Raw genomic sequence first — 20011 nt, 5'->3', positions numbered from 1 at the left:
AGACGTGACAGAGTCTGGAGACAACGTGGAGAACGTTCTGCTGCCTGCAACATCCTCCAGCATAACCGGTTTGGCGGTGGGTCAGTCATGGTGTGGGGTGGCATTTCTTTGGGGGGCCGCACAGCCCTCCATGTGCTCGCCAGAGGTAGCCTGACTGCCATTAGGTACCGAGATGAGATCCTCAGACCCCTTGTGAGACCATATGCTGGTGCGGTTGGCCCTGGGTTCCTCCTAATGCAAGACAATGCTAGACCTCTTGTGGCTGGAGTGTGTCAGCAGTTCCTGCAAGAGGAAGGCATTGATGCTATGGACTGGCCCGCCCGTTCCCCAGACCTGAATCCAATTGAGCACATCTGGGACATCATGTCTCGCTCCATCCACCAACGCCACGTTGCACCACAGACTGTCCAGGAGTTGGAGGATGCTTTAGTCCAGGTCTGGGAGGAGATCCCTCAGGAGACCATCCGCCACCTCATCAGGAGCATGCCCAGGCATTGTAGGGAGGTCATACAGGCACGTGGAGGCCACACACACTACTGAGCCTTATTTTGACTTGTTTTAAGGTCATTACATCAAAGTTGGATCAGCCTGTAGTGTGGTTTTCCACTTTAATTTTGAGTGTGACTCCAAATCCAGACCTCCATGGGTTGATAAATTGGATTTCCATTGATTATTTTTGTGTGATTTTGTTGTCAGCACATTCAACTATGTAAAGAAAAAAGTATTTAATAAGATTATTTCTTTCATTCAGATCTAGGATGTGTTGTTTAAGTGTTCCCTTTATTTTTGTGAGCAGTGTATAAGGAATTTTAAATGGTTTAAACTTTTACTTTTGATACTTAAGTACATTTTAGCAATTCCATTTACTGTTGATACTTAAGTATATTTAAAACCAAATACATTTAGACTTTTACTCAAGTAGTATTTTACTTGGTGACTTTCACTTGAGTCATTTTCTATTAAGGTATCTTTACTTTTACTCAAGTATGACAATTGAGTACTTTTTCCACCACTGACATTAAAGAGTATTTTGTGTAGACCGTTGACAATTACATCAATTTTAATATCTCACATTGTAACACAACAAAATGTGGAAAAAGTCAAGGGGTATGAATACTTTCTGAAGGCTCTGTATGCTTCAGAGTGCATACAGAACTAGATGAGTTATAGAGCAAAAACCAAACTTAGAAAACGGTAAAGCAACATCTCCACAATGACCTATATCCACACCTTCCTCATCTTTCACAATCAATCCAAGCATCCCCCTTCTTGCACCCTCTTCCTCTCCATTCATCTATCCCGCCTTCAGTTCTCTCCTTCCCTTGTTCAGAGCTGGAAACGCCAGCATAGATGCCCCAGCCGGTCAATATTCTTATGCAGGACACTGTGGATGGGCGCTACGTATCTTGCCACGTCCCCGTCCCGTGCGAAATCCCGGCAGAACAGGCCCTTCTCGGCACTAAAGACAAACTTCTGTGGCATGGGGCCATTGCCCCTCACATACTCCCACACAGCCAGGAGGAGAAGCCTCACCTCGAAGGGCGTCAGGTAGGGGAAGGCCTCGTGGACGTTGCCCAGCACGGGGGGCAGCAGCTGGCCCTCGCCCATACATGACACCAGCATGCAGGAGGCCTGGAGGTGCCAGGGGGAGTCTACTGCCAAAGGCTCTCTCGAAGCCTCCCAGTGGGCTAGCAGAGTGGCCAGCAGGCCCCGGAGCACCGCAGAACAGTAACAGAGAGCAGGACGCCCAGAAGCCACAACATGGAGTAAAGGGAAGAGGACAGGGTGGGCCTCAAAGCAGCGGCGGATGTGTATGTCGCGTTCTACAGTGGTGCGGGCGTGTTCCTCTGGCGGCCATGACAGCTCCCCGTTGGCCACGTCAGGGCAGATATACTCCACCAGCGTCACCGCCATCACTTTGGCCGCCTCAGCGTTGATGGGCGGCGGCTCGTCGGGAACGACGGAGGATTGGTGTCGGGCGCCGCCACTGTTGCCACCATTCCCAGATGGCGCGCTGCAGCACTGGACGGTGACAGCCAGCAGAGTCTGGACGTTCTGTATGACACTGGCGGCGTCGGGATGAGGCGTAACGCTGCGCTGCTTCAGACCCTTCCCTATCACCCCAGCATGGAACACAGACCACACACTGCCAGAGAAGTTGACCGTGGTGCCGAACCTGCAGTTGATGTCCAGCAGGGAGTCCCCCCGGTCAGGGGCCAAGGACGGGGAGATGGGGGTGTCCCCTCCAATGTCCTCGCTCTGCCCTCCGAACAGGTCAGCGTTTCCTTTATGTAGAGCTCCCTCCACCAGCTGCAGCAGGACACATTTGAGGGTTAGAGAGGAGTAACCTGCCAGACGGGACAGGAGGAGGACCGAACAGTTCACCGCCTCTCCTCCCTGCCCTCCGTCTCTCCACTTCCCTGCCTGTACTCTCCTCCGCAGCGCCAGGAAGAAGTGTGTGACGGCAGCCCGACAGACGAGCAGCAGGTGGGAAGGCAAGGCAGCACGGGGGAGGTGGCTGCGGGACAGGAGCCGCACGGCAGCGTGGGATACCACCGGGTCACCGTGGAGGAGCAGAGGGCAGAAATCATGGAGATGTCCCGAGACCGCTGCTCCAACCTGCACTGCCATGGAGGACTGAGGTCTCGCACCTCCTTCTCCTCCCATGCCTCCAGGACCCCTCCTCTCCTCCTCCTGTACACTCTGCATGGCGGAGGCCAGGTTGTGGAGGAGCTGGCAGAGCTGCTTGGGCCCCAGGGTGTGTGTGTGGATCTGGGCCACGCAGCGGGTCACTGCGGCAGGGATGAGGCCTGGCAGGCAGGTGGACAGGGGTGTGTGGAGCTGCCAGGCCAGGGCCAGCTGGTCTGGGTTCTGGGCCAGGGTGAGCAGCTGACAGAGGGCCTCTGTGGCCACACTGGGGCCCCTATACACAGACAGCAGACACAGCAGCTGGTGCAGCCAGAGATGGCGCTTCCTCTCCAGCCTCAATGTCTCGGCACACAGCTCTCCCACGTGTGACTGCAGCTCCTCCAGGAAGGGGACTACCCGGGGGGCCTGGGAGGAGGGAGAGTGGGGGCGGCTGTAGTAGCCGTCGTCCCCCTCTGAGCAGGTGTAGACCAGTTTGTGGAGGTGCAGCAGGAGCATCTGGAGGAGGCGGTCGCAGGCCTCCCGGACCCCCTCGTGAGGGGAAGGCGTTGGGCCGGAGATAATGACGGATGCGGGGGTGGCCGTGTCAGCGAGGAAGTGGAGGATGCGTGCCCCACCAGCAGGGCTCTGGGCGATGAGGTGAACAACCAGCCCCATCATGTTGTCTAGCTCGTCCCTGGGAAGCCCCTGTAGAACAGCCTGGAGCTGGAGCAAGACTGGAGGCCGTAGATACTCCACCAGCTCAGCAGACACGGCACCCAGCAGAGAGGGTGACAGCGCCGCCAGCTGGAGGAGGAAGGGCACTGCGCCTCGGCGGAGCTGGGCTGAGTGCTCCCAGGAGGTGGACCCAGAGCTGGGGGGTATAGTCAGGAGGCTGAGGCTTTCCTGGAACATCCTCAGCAACTCCCGCCGGATGCTGTCAGAGTGCCGCGCCGCCAGATGGCCCAGGATCCCCACCACAGAGCCGATCTTAGGCACTCGGTTGCTCTTGTCTCCCTGACCCTTGTCAGCCGTTCCGTGGGAGCAGAAGTCTTTAAGGCCACAGGCCAGGACGCGGCTGATGATGGTGCCCGGGAAAGAGGATCCGATGTGGGCCACCACCCAGTCAAAGTGGGGGGAGTGCTGCACGGAGGTGTCCAGGAGAGCGTCCACACATTGATCAGGACACCAGGCTATCATGGCCGCCAGGCACTGGGTATAGGCCTCCATGAGGGAGCGGGTAGCTGCACAGGACATCCACAGCTGCAGCAGCTCATTGAGGCTGGAGGATTGGGGAGCCGCCCTGCGACCAGCATGCTTGGAGCTCAGCTGCCCCAGCAGGTCTACAGCCCAGGTGGAGACGAGGGGAGCCCAGGCTCGGGGGTTGAGCCTGATGAACTCCGCCAGGACACCATGGACCTCTGTGATGACGTCTTCCAGGTCGGAGTCCCCGTCGCCCTCGCCGTCCGCCTCCAGATTGTGTAGAAAGGCTGATACGTGCTCGTTGTAAACGCCCCTTAAGTGCTCAAGCACCGCCCCGCGACAGGCAGGCACGGATCGTAGTAGACGCACAGCACAGCGGGCATGCTCACGGACGCTGAGTTTACGACCCTGGGCCTGGTCCACGCCACTGATGAAGGATTTGATCTCCTGGGACAGCTCCTGGGGACTACACAAAACACACACACACAATAAAAGTTCACAGTTGCAAAAAAATCTATAAACTAACAAATGTGATTCTAATTGGTATAATTTTTCTATTTTCTGACTAGAATATTTCATAAATATGCTTGAAAAATGCTGACCACAATACCCTTAGCATAATAACAGCCTTAGAACTTTTTGGTACAATAGGGAATCAACCACATACTGTAGCTGCTAGCTGGCTAACTAGCTATGCTAAGCAACAAACCTAAATGCATTCTGCGGTGAGTGAGCGAGAGAGGTCTGCATGGTGACTGTCAGGAGAGTTCCGTCAAAAAAGCGTTCAACTTCCCAAACTGAAAATAAAACATTAACTCTCCCCGTGTAACAAGCTACGAATAACCAACTCTACACCTGAAATATTATGATATTTTTTAAGTAATGTTCAGGAAATATATCAAAAGGGCGCTCCAAAACCGGAAGTCTTTATTTTATTATTCTATCATGTTTACCGAGGGGTAATGCAGGTAAAATATATTTACTGCCATCTACTGGCCTGACACAGTACTTCGAAATCTACGTCCGCGCGCACGTTTCCAACAGAGACGCCGCTCTGATTTGTTTGCTTTTTCTGAGTCAGCTGATCGTTGACGTCAGCTTCTTGAAGTCTGTGTTCGAGGTGAAAGCAAGCAACATCGAGGGCACGACACCGAATTTACTGTAAGTATAAGAATTTAAATCTATTTCAATTATTATCTTTACAGAAATATTTGTGAGGAAGATTACAAATAACTAGTTAGCTAACTGGAGTCGAAAGTCATACCATGACACTTGACAGCACGCAAACACTGTCTCTGTTGTTGCTGTCTGTGGTCAGTTAACGTATTGTAACGACCCTGGGTTTATAAGCTCGGAAATCGACTCTGCCGTTCGAGCATGCTTTAGCGGCACAGTCGATAGCGCGCCGGACTTCGGGCTTGAAGGTCGAGGGTTCGAGACCTGCTCCCTGCCTGCTGTTTCATTACAATATCTAACAACGCAAGCTATCTGTTTCGTTGCATAATGTTTTATTATAGACACCAAAACATAGTGAAATCAGTTTCTAATTTATTTGTCAATAGATTGCCTAATATTCTGTGAGCTCGTGTGTTATGGTAACAGGCCCCCTAAATATAACCCATTGGTTTCGTTTTGACTTAAAGGGTTGAGATCGAAGCTCAGTAAAGGGAAATTAAAGCTGTGTAAAGGAAATTACAGTAACCATGGCTCCAACATTGGTAAGTAAAGTCCAGTCCTTATGTTGTGTCCTCTGTCTCTATGTAGTCTTACCTGTTTGTTTAGAACATATTTACATTTTGTTTGTACAATGCATGAGTCATGACTGAATAACTTTTTATAGTTCCCTGATCAGAGAACTTTCCCTTTCAGAACTGCATACTTGGCACTTTAACAAGATGCTGCCTAGCAACATCCCTGTATTTGCCAATACACAGATTGCTAAATCATTTTGAATGGTTTCATCATTTAAAAAACAAACATTTTTGACAGTATGATAAGAAGCCGGAGCCAGGGGATCTGATAGAGATATTCAGAGGGAACTACCAGCACTGGGCTTTGTACGTTGGTGATGGTTTTGTTGTTCACCTGGCCCCACCCTGTGAGTAATACTCTTGATATAGTGTACTCAACAATTGATATACTGTAGATATAGAGTACATGCAACTCAACACTGATGATGTCTTGTCTGTGCACCCCTCCCTTGGAACTTTCCCTCACCCATGTCTCTTTGCTCCCCAGCCGAGGGACCTGGGACCAGGGCCAACAGCATGATGTCTGTGCTCAGTGACAAGGCTAAGGTGAAGAAGGAAGAGATCTGGGATGTGGTGGGGCATGATCAGTGGTGTGTAAACAACCAGCTGGATGAGAAGTACCAGGTCAGTAGCAGTAAGTACAGTAGGGCTGTGTCCCAAATGGCACCCCATGGGGCTCTGGTCAAAAGTAATGAACTATGTAGAGAATAAGGTGCCATGTAGGACACAGCCTGAGTGATCCTGTGTGGCTCAGTTAATAGAGCATGGTGCTTGCAATGCCAGGATAGTGTTTTCCATTCCCACTGGGGCCACCCTTATAAAAATCTATGCATGCAAGTTCGCTTAGGATAAATGCATCTGCTAAATGGCATGTAGTAGTATTATTATTATTATATTATCATTATAGGTCAGACCCATACGTGAGATACTGAAGGAAGCCCAGACCTATGTGGACCAGGAGATGCCCTACTGTGTCTTCAGGGGGAACTGTGAGCACTTTGTCACAGATCTGAGATATGGGAAGGCTGAGTCTCGACAGGTAGGAACTGTGGACTGGTGCTCAACGCTAGTTGTACTGTGCTCAGCGTAGAGTCATTTTGTGAGTCGTAATAACATTCTGAACTTAGTCAAGACACACGTGAGTGTAGAGTAACTGGTGTACTTGTTGTTATACATTCAAAGCATCTATGCTGTCATACTGTTTCTGAATCAGTCATTCATTCAATTCATTCAAAGTAATGTTAGTCTTTTTCTGCCCAGGTTCGTCAGGCTGTGGGAATGGCTGCAATGGTGGGCTTCGGAATCCTTGCTGTTGCAGGTATCGCAGCCATCTTTGGAGGTGGAAGCAAGAAGAAGAATGAAGAAGAAGAAGAAGAATATGAGTGACCAACTGTATAATAGCTTCCTGAGCAGCCAGTCACCAATAAGCCTAAAATATATATATTTTTTAACTACAGTACTGCCATCGTCACTTGTATAATTCTGGGTTTTTCAGAAGGAAGGCTTGAGTATTTCCATAATATTTAAATTTTTTACAGTTACACAGACATGAATTGAAAGCACAAGGAGGGAAAGTGTCTTGTTATAATTCCAAGGTATACAGCCTTGGAGGGGCCATAACCTTGCAGGCTGCTAAAATAAGCTGGCTGTTTTAAAAAATGTTGTCAGTTACTTATAAGCTATGAAGTTAACCATACTAAAGTTTTAACATATTTATGTAGACTCTCTTTATAATGTGATAAAATGGTATTCTCACATCACCCCGCTCCTCCGCTCTCTCCACTGGCTTCCAGTTGAAGCTCGCATCCGCTACAAGACCATGGTGATTGCCTACTGAGCTGTGAAGGGAACGGCACCTCCATACCTTCAGGCTCTGATCAGGCCCTACACCCAAACAAGGGCACTGCGTTCATCCACCACTGGCCTGCTGGCCCCCCTACCTCTGAGGAAGCACAGTTCCCGCTCAGCCCAGTCAAAACTGTTCGCTGCTCTGGCACCCCAATGGTGGAACAAGCTCCCTCACGACGCCAGGACAGCGGAGTCAATCACCACCTTCCGGAGACACCTGAAACCCCACCTCTTTAAGGAATACCTAGGATAGGATAAAGTAATCCTTCTAACCCCCCCCCCCCCTTCAAATATTTAGATGCACTATTGTAAAGTGGTTGTTCCACTGGATATCATAAGGTGAATGCACCATTTTGTAAGTCGCTCTGGATAAGAGCGTCTGCTAAATGACTTAAATGTAATGTAATGTAAATGTATTCCACTGAAGTTCTAATATTTCTATCATGAGCAAATTGTCTATAGGACCCAGGGCTCTCAAGTGGCACAGCCGTCCAAGGCACTGCATCTCAGTGCTAGAGACATCACTACAAACCCTGGTTCGATTCCAGGCTGTATTACAACCGGCGCACAATTGGACCAGCGTCGTCAGGGTTAGGTTTTGGCCAAATGAGAATTTTTTCTTAATTGACTTGCCTCGTTAAATAAAAAAATAAAAGGACCCACAGAATTACTCCTGGTTAGGGTTGAAGTGGATACATCTAATGCTGCTTATATCGCTTTGTAATGACTGACAGCGTTATGAACAGGTGCAGGTGCCTCAAAGCTGGGACCGAGAGACTAAAAAGCAGCTTCTATCTCAAGTCCATCAGACTGTTAAATAGCCATCAGTAGCACCTTAGAGACTGCTGCCCAAAATACATACACTTGAAATCACTGGAAACATTAATAATGGAACACTGGTCACTTTAATAATGTTGTCATATTTTTCATTACTCATCTCATATGTATATTCTACTGTATCTTAGTGTATTCCGCTCCGACATTGCTCGTCCAAATATTTATATATTCTTAATTCCATTACTTTACTTTGGATTTGTGTCCATTGTGTGTATTGTTGTGAAATTGTTAAGATATTACTTGTTAGATATTACTGCACTGTTGGAGCTAGAAACAAAAGCATTTTGCTACACTTGCAATAACATCTGCTAAACATGAGTATGTGACCAATAAAATTTGATTTGATTTGAACAAAATCATACTTTATTTTTTATTTTTTATGTTGGATTGAAAAGATTTGAAATCTTAACTGTGTTTGATCTTTAAAAACTTCAGTTTGAAGAGTTTGTTTATTAAATATATTGATAAACTGAACCTTATTAGCATTTTAGCTAAGTCGATTAAGTCTTGACATCCTCTTTGATATGTTTTGATAGGTTTGGTTTTTGAGCTTGAACTATTATTAATTATTAGTTATGAAAGAGACATGAGGGGTGCCGTAATGAAGCCTGGGAGGGGCTGAGTGCAGGGAACAGTCACGTGGCAGTACTGATAAGGGGAGGAACCGTTTAAGGCCCAGATCACTCAGCTCCTTGCCTAGAAATAATGATGCAATGTTTGGCGATAACGAGGAGACTCCACCCAAAGTGGGGTATGTATACTACCAAGGGTGAAACCATGTTTTTTGTTTAATGCAGCTGTACTGACCCTCTGGGAAGAATAAACTTGGTTTAAAGCTTTCATAGTGTCCAGTGAGTTTGTACTCTGAAAATTAGAAGCTAACAGTTTGTACATGTTTTTATAAACATTGTTTGGTCTCTAATAGGTTTGGGGTCTACTTAACTTATACTTGTCTTAGGAAACAAAAGAAACACCTCTGTTGGCCCACTGTAAGTCCCACAAGGAACTTCAGTGGATTTGGATGTTGACTCTTGGCAGAAAGTAGAAATTGTTCTGAATATCTTTGTAAAACAGTGCACACCCTTTCACATAAAACACACACGGTGTATTTTGTCATGGTTTATTTAGGAATTGTTCACATGGTGCACAAGAATCCGCCTTTATAAAACAATGCATCTGATTTGACTGTCTTCCTCTCCCATATGGACTTCCCTCCCTCACACCCACAACATATTTAAAAATCACAGCACAGCTCGTCTGACCATATAACACCAGTAAATAGTGCTGCCATCAAACAAAGGCACAAACAGAACCTTCCCTTGACCCACCCAACTCTAACAAGATAGTTGATGGGCAGAATTATTTTGCACTTTATGATTTGATATTAAATAGCTAAGTGACTCCATAAATATATTGGAGGAATCTACAGGTAAAATTGCATGATAACACTGTCCATGTTCAATAGTTTGGCTTCAAGTCAGTCAACCCACCACCACTAATAATAAGAACTGATTGGCTCCGAGGGGATGTAGCCGGGTCTATATTATTCATCTGAAAACAGTGAAGTGCAGTTCATCAACAGAGACCAGGGCCACGTTCAGTAGGCAAACGTTGAAGATAGAAATATCATGAATAGACCTGACATGATTCCTTATTCTATGCAAGAGGCATGTTTGTTCTACATAACATATTTCTATCTGTTCCACAACGTTGTGCGTCGCTGAACGTGTCCCAGCATTACCCTTCAGGGAAGTACCATATGTTGTTTGGTAGGTAAGTCACATATACAGACCCATGCATGAAGACTATCAGTCTTATTTCTGCAGTGTGACAGCTCATATAAAACATTCATAACCCATTTATGCGTATATGTCAAATAAACATTCAGCATATACACACACTTTATATATTTTTTAAGAGACTATTTGACTTGAGCCTGTTTGAATCTGTTTATAATTGTATAATTAGCCTAACAGTAGTAATTATCCTGTTATGGGTCAGTTGGAATGATCGATATGCATTGTATTTGGGCACAGGTAAAGTACAAAGGCTGAGTAGCAGAATGATTCCATGAGGGTTGAATAGGAGCCATGTGTCTGGGGTTACAGCTGATGGAGCCTAATTACTGTTCTAGAGCACTGTCTAATATCCTTAGTTTTATATCATTATATACTCTTAGTATGAATATATACATCTTTGATATTCTTAGAGAATGAAAGTAGTGTTAAGTTTCAGCTCTTTGTGCATGAGAAGTGTAATTATTTAGTGGACTGCAGTCGACTGTAGGAGTGTGTACTCCCAATAACTAAGGCACGGAGGAGCAGGAAGGTTCCGGACTCAGGCTGGGACACGAGAACACCAAGAGGAGGAACAGACTCAGTTCCTGTCCAGCAACAGAGACTGATTATTTATCATAGAAATACAAGGAGGTGACTCCGCCTAGTCGGAAGGTTTACAGTGCATTCAAAAAGTTTTCAGACCCCTTGACTTAAAAAAAAAAAGGACATTACAGCCTTATTCAAAAATTTAACAAATAGTTTTTTCCCCCCTCAATCTACACACACTGTCCCATAATGACAAAGCAAAAACAGGTTTTTAGACATTTTTGCAAATGTATTTAAAATAAACTACGGAAATATCACGTTTACAAGTATTCAGACCCTTTACTCAGTACTTTGTTGAAGCACCTTTGGCAGCGTTTACAACATCGAGTCTTCTTGGGTATGACGCTACAAGCTTGGCACACCTGGATTTGGGGAGTTTCTCCCATTCTTCTCTGCAGATCCTCTCAAGCTCTGTCAGGTTGGATGGGGAGTGTCTCTGCACAGCTATATTCAGGTCTCTCTAGAGATGTTCGATCGGGTTCAAGTCCGGGCTCTGGCTGGGCAACTCAAGGACATTCAGAGACTTGACTCCTGTGTTGTCTTGGCTGTGTGCTTAGGGTCGTTGTCCTGTTGTAAGGTGAACCTTTGTCCCAGTCTGTGGTCCTGAGCGCTCTGTAGCAGGTTTTCATCAAGGATCGCTCTGTAATTTGCTCTGTTCATCTTTGCCTCGATCCTGACTAGTCTCCCAGTCCCTGCCATTGAAAAACATCCCCACAGCATGATGCTGCCACCACCATGCTTCACCGTAGGGATGGTGCCAGGTTTCCTCCAGACGTGCCGCTTGGCATTCAGGCCAAAGAGTTCAATCTTGGTTTCATCAGACCAGAGAATCTTGTTTGGTTTTTGCTCTGACATGGACTTTCAACTGTGGGACCTTATATTGACAGATGTGTTCTTTTCCAAATCATGTCCAAACAATTTAATTTACCACAGGTGGACTCCAATCATGTTGTAGAAACATCTCAAGGATGATCAATGGGAACAGGATGCACCTGAGCTCAATTTCGAGTCTCATAGCAAAGGATCTGAATGATAACTGTAACAAGGTATTTCTGTTATTTATTTATAATTTTTTAGCAAAAAATTCTAAAAACCTTTTTTCGTTTTGTCATTATGAGGTATTGTTTGTAGATTGATAAGGAATAGTTTTTATTTAAACCATTTTAGAATAAGGCTGTAATGTAACAATATTTTGAAAAGGTCAAGGGGTCTGAATACTTTCCGAATGCACTGTATGTATGTCCAGTGGTGGAAAAAGTACTCAATTGTCATTGTAAAGATACCTTAATAGAAAATGACTAAAGTGAAAGTCACCCAGTAAAATAGTACTTGAGTAAAAGTCTAAAAGTATTTGGTTTTAAATATACTTAAGTATCAAATGTAAATGGAATTGCTCAAATGTACTAAAGTATCAAAAGTAAAAGCATAAATCATTTAAAATTCTTCATATTAAGCAATTTCCTTGTTTTGTTTTTTTGTCGACAGATAGCCGGGGGCACACTCCAACAAACAAAGCATTTGTGTTTAGTGAGTCCGCCAGATCAGAGGCAGTAGGAATGACCAGGGACGTTCTCTTGATAAGTGTGTGAATTGGACCGTTTTCGTGTCAAAATGTAACAGGTACTTTTGGGTGTCAGGGAAAATGTATGGAGAGAGAATAACAAGCAGCCTGATGACCTAGAGGCTGGAGAGGTGCACACGTGACAGTAGTAAAGTACAGATACCCCAAGAGTTCCATCAAACAAGGCAGACATCGTTCAACTTCCCAAACTGAAAATAGAACATGAACAACTCTCCCCTAGCAACAAGCTACGAATAATCAACTCAAGACCTGAAATATTATGATATTTTTTAAGTAACGTTCAGGAAAAATATCAAAAGGACACTCCAAAAGCAGGCTTTATTTTCTTCTTCTACTGTGTCTTTGAGGGGTAATGCAGAACAATATATTTACTGTCATCTACTGGCCTGACAGAGTACTTTGAAACGCACGTCATTGAGCACGTTCCCAACAGAGACGCCCCTCGGATTTGTTTGCTTTTTTTCCAGAGTCAGCTGATCGTTGACGTCTGATGCTTTTTGGCTGATCCATTTGTGGTTTCAGGGTGAAAACAGAGTTGGGTGCTGTGGAATCGGTGAGGGTAACCAGAAGTGGTCTTGTGATAATTGTTTGTGTTTCTGCTGGTCAGAGGGAGTAGGCGCTCCGCGTTAAACGAATGGGGGCAAGAGATGTGAATTGTTTTGCTCTCAAGAAAAAGGCGCCATTGAAAGTAGTGGTTACTGGGGTAGCGATAAATGTAAAAGTTGACCAACTGAAAGGGAAGATTCCCGGTATTTGTGATACTCGTCGTTTGGTACGTCGCAAACAGGGTGTCGTGAGTGCTGAAACAGAAAAGTCGTTGTCTGTTTTTTTAAATGTTGATGTTGAGTCTTTTCCCGACAAAGTGATGTTAGGATATATAAGTTATCGCATACAAGCTTTTGTGCCAAATACATTACGTTGTTACAGGTGTCGAGCTTTTGGGAAAGTAGTGGTATGTGTTAATTTTAGGGGTGCCCATGGGGCTGGGGATCAAAAATGTCCCGTGCGAGAGAAGCAGGTTGAGGTTTTCAGGGTTAGAGTAGTGAGGAAGTTGTCATATGCTGAGGCCGTGAAGAAAGTAGAGGAAGATGGGTCAAGGAGGAGAGATCCTGATAGGAGTGGTGTGAGTAGTAGGTCTGTACCAGTACAGAGGGATAAGCCAACAAATTATATAAACTCAGCAAAAAAAGAAACGTCCTCTCACTGTCAAGTGCGTTTATTTTCAGCAAATTTAACATGTGTAAATATTTGTGTGAACATAACAAGATTCAACAACTAAGACATAAAATGAACAAGTTCCACAGACATGTGACTAACAGAAATGGAATAATGTGTCCCTGAACAAAGTGCATCTCTGCAGTGCATCTCCTCCTCATGGACTGCACCAGATTTGCCAGTTCTTGCCTTGAGATGTTACCCCACTCTTCCACCAAGGCACCTGCAAGTTCCCAGACATTTCTGGGGGGAATGGCCCCATCCCTCACCCTCCGATCCAACAGGTCCCAGACGTGCTCAATGGGATTGAGATCCGGGCTCTTCACTGGCCATGGCAGAACACTGACATACCTGTCTTGCAGATAATCACGCACAGAACGAGCAGTATGGCTGGTGGCATTGTCTTGCTGGAGGCTCATGTCAGGATTTGCCTGCAGGAAGGGTACCACATGAGGGAGGAGGATGTCTTCCCTGTAACGCACAGCGTTGAGATTGCCTGCAATGACAACAAGCTCAGTCCGTTGATGCTGTGACACACCGCCCCAGACCATGACGGGCCCTCCACCTCCAAATTGATCCCGCTCCAGAGTACAAGCCTCGGTGTAACGCTCATTCCTTCGACGATAAACGCGAATCCGACCATCACCCCTGGTGAGGCAAAACCACGACTCGTCAGTGAAGAGCATTTTTTGCCAGTCCTGTCTGGTCCAGCGACGGTGGGTTTGTGCCCACAGGCGAAATTGTTGCCGGTGATGTCTAGTGAGGACCTGCCTTACAACAGGTCTACAAGCCCTCAGTCCAGCCTCTCTCAGACTATTGCGGACAGTCTGAGCACTGATGGAGGGATTGTGCGTTCCTGGTGTAACTCGGGCAGTTGTTGTTGCCATCCTGTACCTGTTCCCGCAGGTGTGATGTTCGGATGTACCGATCCTGTGCAGGTGTTATTACACGTGGTCTCCCACTGCGAGGACAATCAGCTGTCCGTCCTGCCTCCCTGTAGCGCTGTCTTAGGCGTCTCACAGTACGGACATTGCAAGCCCTCATGCCTCCTTGCAGCATGCCTAAGGCACCTGGGCATCTTTCTTTTGGTGTTTTTCAGAGTCGGTAGAAAGGCCTCTTTTGTGTCCTACGTTTTCATAACTGTGACTTTAATTGCCTACCGTCTGTAAGCTGTTAGTGTCTTAATGACCGTTCCACAGGTGCATGTTCATTAATTGTTTATGGTTCATTGAACAAGCATGGGAAACAGTGTTTAAACCCTTTACAATGAAGATCTGTGAAGTTATTTGGATTTTTACCAATTATCTTTGAAAGACAGGGTCTTGAAAAAGGGCCGTTTATTTTTTTGCTGATTTTATGTTTCAGTAAGATTGGATCTTTAGAATTTATAACAATGGTTATCAACTGTACTGCAGGGATGGAACGTAAAGTCACAAAAAATGTCAGTTGTGGTGGCAGCTGCAGAGAGGTATTTGGGTGTGCAAGACTTGACATCAGCATACCACCTTGCATCCCACTGCTGGCTTGCTTCTGAAGCTAAACAGGGTTGGTGTTCGTCAGTCCCTAGATGGGAGACTAGATGCTGCTGGAAGTGGTGTAGGAGGGCCAGTAGGAGGCACTCTTTCCTCTGGTCTAAAAAAATATCTCAATGCCCCAGGATGGTGATTGCCCTGTGAAGGGTGCCGTCTTTCGGCTGGGACGTTAAACGGGTGTCCTGACTCTCTGGGGTCACAAAATATCCTATGGCACTTATTGTAAGAGTAGGGGTGTTAACCCTAGTGTCCTGGCTAAATACCCATCTGGCACTCATACCATCACGGTCAACTAATCAGCCCCAGTTTACAATTGGTTCATTCAACTCCCCTGTAACTATGCCCCAAGTTGTTGCTGTAAATGACAATGTGTTCTCAGTCAGCTTACCTGGTAAAATAACTGTTAAATTAAAAATACATTTTTAAAAATCAGAGGAGTTACAGGGTGGGTTAAGTGGTGGTGTCCCATCCTTTCAAGTTGTTGACCTGAGGAAGGACTAAATAGATTTAAATAGTGGAGTAGGGTGGTGTTATTTTTTATTATTATGTTATTTTTGTATTTTTTTGTGAGTGTAGTGTTAGATGGTAGGATAATTGTTTATTTATTTTTTCAAGCAAAGTATAAGTGAGTTGTACTCCAGTGTAGTAGGTGGCGGTAATGAAACATTTATTGGATGCCAACCGCCGTTAAACCTCATCGAAGAAGAAGTTAAACCTCATCCAGGAAGAAAAAGAAGTTGACGTCTGATTTTTAGTTCTGTGTTCGAAGTGAAAGTAAGAAACATCGAGGCCACGACACCGAACTTACTGTAAGTTATAAGAATTTATATGTATTTCAATTATTATCTTTACAGAAATACTTGTGAGGAAGATTACAAATAGCTGGTTAGCTAACTGGAGTCGAAAGTCATACCATGACACTTGACAGCACGCAAACACTGTCTCTGTTGTTGCTGTCTGTGGTCAGTTAGCTAGCAATCTATTTCGTTGCATAATTCATATTTTTATAGACACCAAAACACAGTGAAATGAGATCAGTGTTGAATTTATTTGCCAATTGTTTGATTAATAATTTGTGAGTTTATGTGTTATGAAAACAGGCCCCTTTTAAATATAACCCATTGGTTTCGTTTTGACTTAAAGGGTTGAGATCGAAGCTCAGTAAAGGGAAATTAAAGCTGTGTAAAGGAAATTACAGTAACCATGGCTCCAACATTGGTAAGTAAAGTCCAGTCCTTATGTTGTGTCCTCTGTCTCTATGTAGTCTTACCTGTTTGTTTAGAACATATTTACATTTTGTTTGTACAATGCATGAGTCATGACTGAATAACTTTTTATAGTTCCCTGATCAGAGAACTTTCCCTTTCAGAACTGCATACTTGGCACTTTAACAAGATGCTGCCTAGCAACATCCCTGTATTTGCCAATACACAGATTGCTAAATCATTTTGAATGGTTTCATCATTTAAAAAACAAACATTTTTGACAGTATGATAAGAAGCCGGAGCCAGGGGATCTGATAGAGATATTCAGAGGGAACTACCAGCACTGGGCTTTGTACGTTGGTGATGGTTTTGTTGTTCACCTGGCCCCACCCTGTGAGTAATACTCTTGATATAGTGTACTCAACAATTGATATACTGTAGATATAGAGTACATGCAACTCCACACTGATGATGTCTTGTCTGTGCACCCCTCCCTTGGAACTTTCCCTCACCCATGTCTCTTTGCTCCCCAGCCGAGGGACCTGGGACCAGGGCCAACAGCATGATGTCTGTGCTCAGTGACAAGGCTAAGGTGAAGAAGGAAGAGATCTGGGATGTGGTGGGGCATGATCAGTGGTGTGTAAACAACCAGCTGGATGAGAAGTACCAGGTCAGTAGCAGTAAGTACAGTAGGGCTGTGTCCCAAATGGCACCCCATGGGGCTCTGGTCAAAAGTAATGAACTATGTAGAGAATAAGGTGCCATGTAGGACACAGCCTGAGTGATCCTGTGTGGCTCAGTTAATAGAGCATGGTGCTTGCAATGCCAGGATAGTGTTTTCCATTCCCACTGGGGCCACCCTTATAAAAATCTATGCATGCAAGTTCGCTTAGGATAAATGCATCTGCTAAATGGCATGTAGTAGTATTATTATTATTATATTATCATTATAGGTCAGACCCATACGTGAGATACTGAAGGAAGCCCAGAGCTATGTGGACCAGGAGATGCCCTACTGTGTCTTCAGGGGGAACTGTGAGCACTTTGTCACAGATCTGAGATATGGGAAGGCTGAGTCTCGACAGGTAGGAACTGTGGACTGGTGCTCAACGCTAGTTGTACTGTGCTCAGCGTAGAGTCATTTTGTGAGTCGTAATAACATTCTGAACTTAGTCAAGACACACGTGAGTGTAGAGTAACTGGTGTACTTGTTGTTATACATTCAAAGCATCTATGCTGTGATACTGTTTCTGAATCAGTCATTCATTCAAAGTAATGTTAGTCTTTTTCTACCCAGGTTCGTCAGGCTGTGGAAACTGTGGGAATGGCTGCAATGGTGGGCTTCGGAGTCCTTGCTGTTGCAGGTATCGCAGCGGCCATCTTTGGAGGTGGAAGCAAAAAGAAGAATGAAGAAGAAGAATATAAATGACTAACTGTATAATAGCTTCCTGAGCAGCCAGTCACCAATAAGCCTAATAGAGATTAATTATTTAACTACAGTACTGCCATCGTCACTTTGTATAATTCTGGGTTTTTCAGAAGGAAGGGTTGAGTATTTCCATAATATCTTTTTTTTTTACAGTTACACAGACATGAATGGAAAGGAGGAAAGTTGTCTGGTTATAATTCCAAGGTATACAGCCTTGGAGGTGCCATAACCTTGCAGGCTGCTAGACTATGCTAGCTGTTTTAAAAAAAAAATGTCAGTTACTTATAAGCAGTGGTGGGAAAAGTACCCAGTTGTCATACTTGAGTAAAAGTAAAGATAACTTAATAGAAAATGACTCAAGTGAAAGTCACCCAGTAAAATACTACTTTAGTAAAAGTTTAAAAGTATTTGGCTTTTAAATATACTGAAGTATAAAAAGTAAATGTCATGGCTAAAATGTACTTAAGTATCAAAAGTAAAAGTATAAATTATTTCAAATTCCTTATATTAAGGAAACCAGATGGCATAATTTTCTGGTTTTTTTAATTTACGGATAGCTAGGGGCATGCTCCAATACTCAGACATAATTTACAAACGAAGCATGTGTTTAGTGAGTCAACCAGATCAGAGGCAGTAGGGATGTTCTCTTGATAAGTGTGTGAATTAGACAATTTTCTTGTCCTGCTAAGCATTCAAAATGTAATGAGTGCTTTTGGGTGTCAGGGAAACTGTATGGAGTAAAAAGTACATCAATTTCTTTAGGAATGTAATGAAGTAAAAGTTGTTGTACATAAATAGTGAAGGACAGATATCCTAAAAAATGACTTAAGAAGTACTTTGAAGTATTTTTACTTAGCTTATATGTTTTCAACTCTCTAGAGACAGCAGGAGCGGTAGAGATACTCTCAATGATCGGCTATGAAAAGCCAACTGACATTTACTCTTGAGGTGCTGACTTGTTGCACCCTCGACAACTACTGTGATTATTATTATTTGACCATGCTGGTCATTTATGAACATTTGAACATCTTGGCCATGTTCTGTTATAATCTCCACCCTGCACAGCCAGAAGAGGACTGGCCACCCCTCATAGCCTGGTTCCTCTCTGTTTCTTCCTAGGTTTTGGCCTTTCTAGGGAGTTTTTCCTAGCCACCGTGCATTGCTTGCTGTTTGGGGTTTTAGGCTGGGTTTCTGTACAGCACTTTGAGATATCAGCTGATGTAAGAAGGGCTATATAAATCAATTTGATTTGGTGTAAAGTACCTATGAAGTTTCCATATTAAAGATTTAACATATTTATGTAGACTTAGATCTCTTTATAATGGGATAAAATGGTATTCCACTGAAGTTCTAATATTTCTATCATGAAGAAAATTGTCTATAGGACCCAGGGCTCTCGAGTGGCACAGCCGTCCAAGGCACTGCATCTCAGTGCTAGAGACATCACTACAAACCCTGGTTCGATTCCAGGCTGTATTACAACCGGCGCACAATTGGACCAGCGTCGTCAGGGTTAGGGTTTGGCCAAATAAGAATTTGTTCTTAACTGACTTGCCTCGTTAAATAAAAAAATAAAAGGACCCATAGAACTACTCCCTATTTATATATTCTTAATTCCATTACTTTACTTTGGATTTGTGTCCATTGTGTGTATTGTTGTGAAATTGTTAAGATATTACTTGTTAGATATTACTGCACTGTTGGAGCTAGAAACAAAAGCATTTTGCTACACTTGCAATAACATCTGCTAAACATGAGTATGTGACCAATAAAATTTGATTTGATTTGAACAAAATCATACTTTTTTAAATTTTTTTAATGTTGGATTGAAAAGATTTGAAATCTTAACTGTGTTTGATCTTTAAAAACTTCAGTTTGAAGAGTTTGTTTATTAAATATATTGATAAACTGAACCTTATTAGCATTTTAGCTAAGTCGATTAAGTCTTGACATCCTCTTTGATATGTTTTGATAGGTTTGGTTTTTGAGCTTGAACTATTATTAATTATTAGTTATGAAAGAGACATGAGGGGTGCCGTAATGAAGCCTGGGAGGGGCTGAGTGCAGGGAACAGTCACGTGGCAGTACTGATAAGGGGAGGAACCGTTTAAGGCCCAGATCACTCAGCTCCTTGCCTAGAAATAATGATGCAATGTTTGGCGATAACGAGGAGACTCCACCCAAAGTGGGGTATGTATACTACCAAGGGTGAAACCATGTTTTTTGTTTAATGCAGCTGTACTGACCCTCTGGGAAGAATAAACTTGGTTTAAAGCTTTCATAGTGTCCAGTGAGTTTGTACTCTGAAAATTAGAAGCTAACAGTTTGTACATGTTTTTATAAACATTGTTTGGTCTCTAATAGGTTTGGGGTCTACTTAACTTATACTTGTCTTAGGAA

The 20011-nt window shown here is 44.3% G+C and overlaps 3 protein-coding genes across 3 annotated transcripts; 2 read left to right on the top strand and 1 right to left on the bottom strand.

Annotated features, from left to right (window-relative positions):
- Nucleotides 1-1042: 1042 nt before the first annotated feature.
- Nucleotides 1043-4746, bottom strand: ints5 (integrator complex subunit 5). Its single transcript, XM_014198945.3, has 2 exons — nucleotides 4538-4746; nucleotides 1043-4294 (listed from the first exon to the last, which is right to left on the bottom strand). The coding sequence occupies exons 1-2, from the start codon at nucleotides 4576-4578 to the stop codon at nucleotides 1327-1329; spliced, it is 3009 nt and encodes a 1002-aa protein (XP_014054420.1). The 5' UTR covers nucleotides 4579-4746; the 3' UTR covers nucleotides 1043-1326.
- Nucleotides 4747-4837: 91 nt separating this feature from the next.
- LOC106604379 (phospholipase A and acyltransferase 3) lies at nucleotides 4838-7035 on the top strand. The gene is made up of 6 exons (XM_014198944.3): nucleotides 4838-4989; nucleotides 5472-5546; nucleotides 5818-5926; nucleotides 6067-6203; nucleotides 6487-6618; nucleotides 6840-7035. The coding sequence occupies exons 2-6, from the start codon at nucleotides 5532-5534 to the stop codon at nucleotides 6963-6965; spliced, it is 519 nt and encodes a 172-aa protein (XP_014054419.2). The 5' UTR covers nucleotides 4838-4989; nucleotides 5472-5531; the 3' UTR covers nucleotides 6966-7035.
- Nucleotides 7036-15643: 8608 nt separating this feature from the next.
- On the top strand, nucleotides 15644-19890 carry LOC106604378 (phospholipase A and acyltransferase 4). Its single transcript, XM_014198943.3, has 6 exons — nucleotides 15644-15786; nucleotides 16121-16195; nucleotides 16467-16575; nucleotides 16716-16852; nucleotides 17136-17267; nucleotides 17480-19890. The coding sequence occupies exons 2-6, from the start codon at nucleotides 16181-16183 to the stop codon at nucleotides 17609-17611; spliced, it is 525 nt and encodes a 174-aa protein (XP_014054418.1). The 5' UTR covers nucleotides 15644-15786; nucleotides 16121-16180; the 3' UTR covers nucleotides 17612-19890.
- The last annotated feature ends 121 nt before the right edge of the window (nucleotides 19891-20011 follow it).

This window comes from Salmo salar, chromosome 05 (assembly GCF_965601325.2).
Source record: "Salmo salar chromosome 05, fSalSal1, whole genome shotgun sequence".
NCBI lineage: Eukaryota > Metazoa > Chordata > Actinopteri > Salmoniformes > Salmonidae > Salmo > Salmo salar.
Note: the sequence above shows the minus strand (reverse complement) of the source record. Positions and strands in the feature narration are given on the sequence as shown.

Bases quoted from the DNA above. Each gene is read 5' to 3' on its own strand.
- ints5 (XM_014198945.3), bottom strand. From the start codon at position 4,578: ATGCAGACCTCTCTCGCTCACTCACCGCAGAATGCATTTAG. The intron at 4,295-4,537 runs GTTTGTTGCTTA...TGTTTTGTGTAG, and splicing joins TCACCGCAGAATGCATTTAG to TCCCCAGGAGCTGTCCCAGG.
- LOC106604379 (XM_014198944.3), top strand. The intron at 5,927-6,066 runs GTGAGTAATACT...TTTGCTCCCCAG, and splicing joins TGTTCACCTGGCCCCACCCT to CCGAGGGACCTGGGACCAGG. The intron at 6,619-6,839 runs GTAGGAACTGTG...TTTTCTGCCCAG, and splicing joins GGAAGGCTGAGTCTCGACAG to GTTCGTCAGGCTGTGGGAAT.
- LOC106604378 (XM_014198943.3), top strand. The intron at 16,853-17,135 runs GTCAGTAGCAGT...TTATCATTATAG, and splicing joins AGCTGGATGAGAAGTACCAG to GTCAGACCCATACGTGAGAT. The intron at 17,268-17,479 runs GTAGGAACTGTG...TTTTCTACCCAG, and splicing joins GGAAGGCTGAGTCTCGACAG to GTTCGTCAGGCTGTGGAAAC.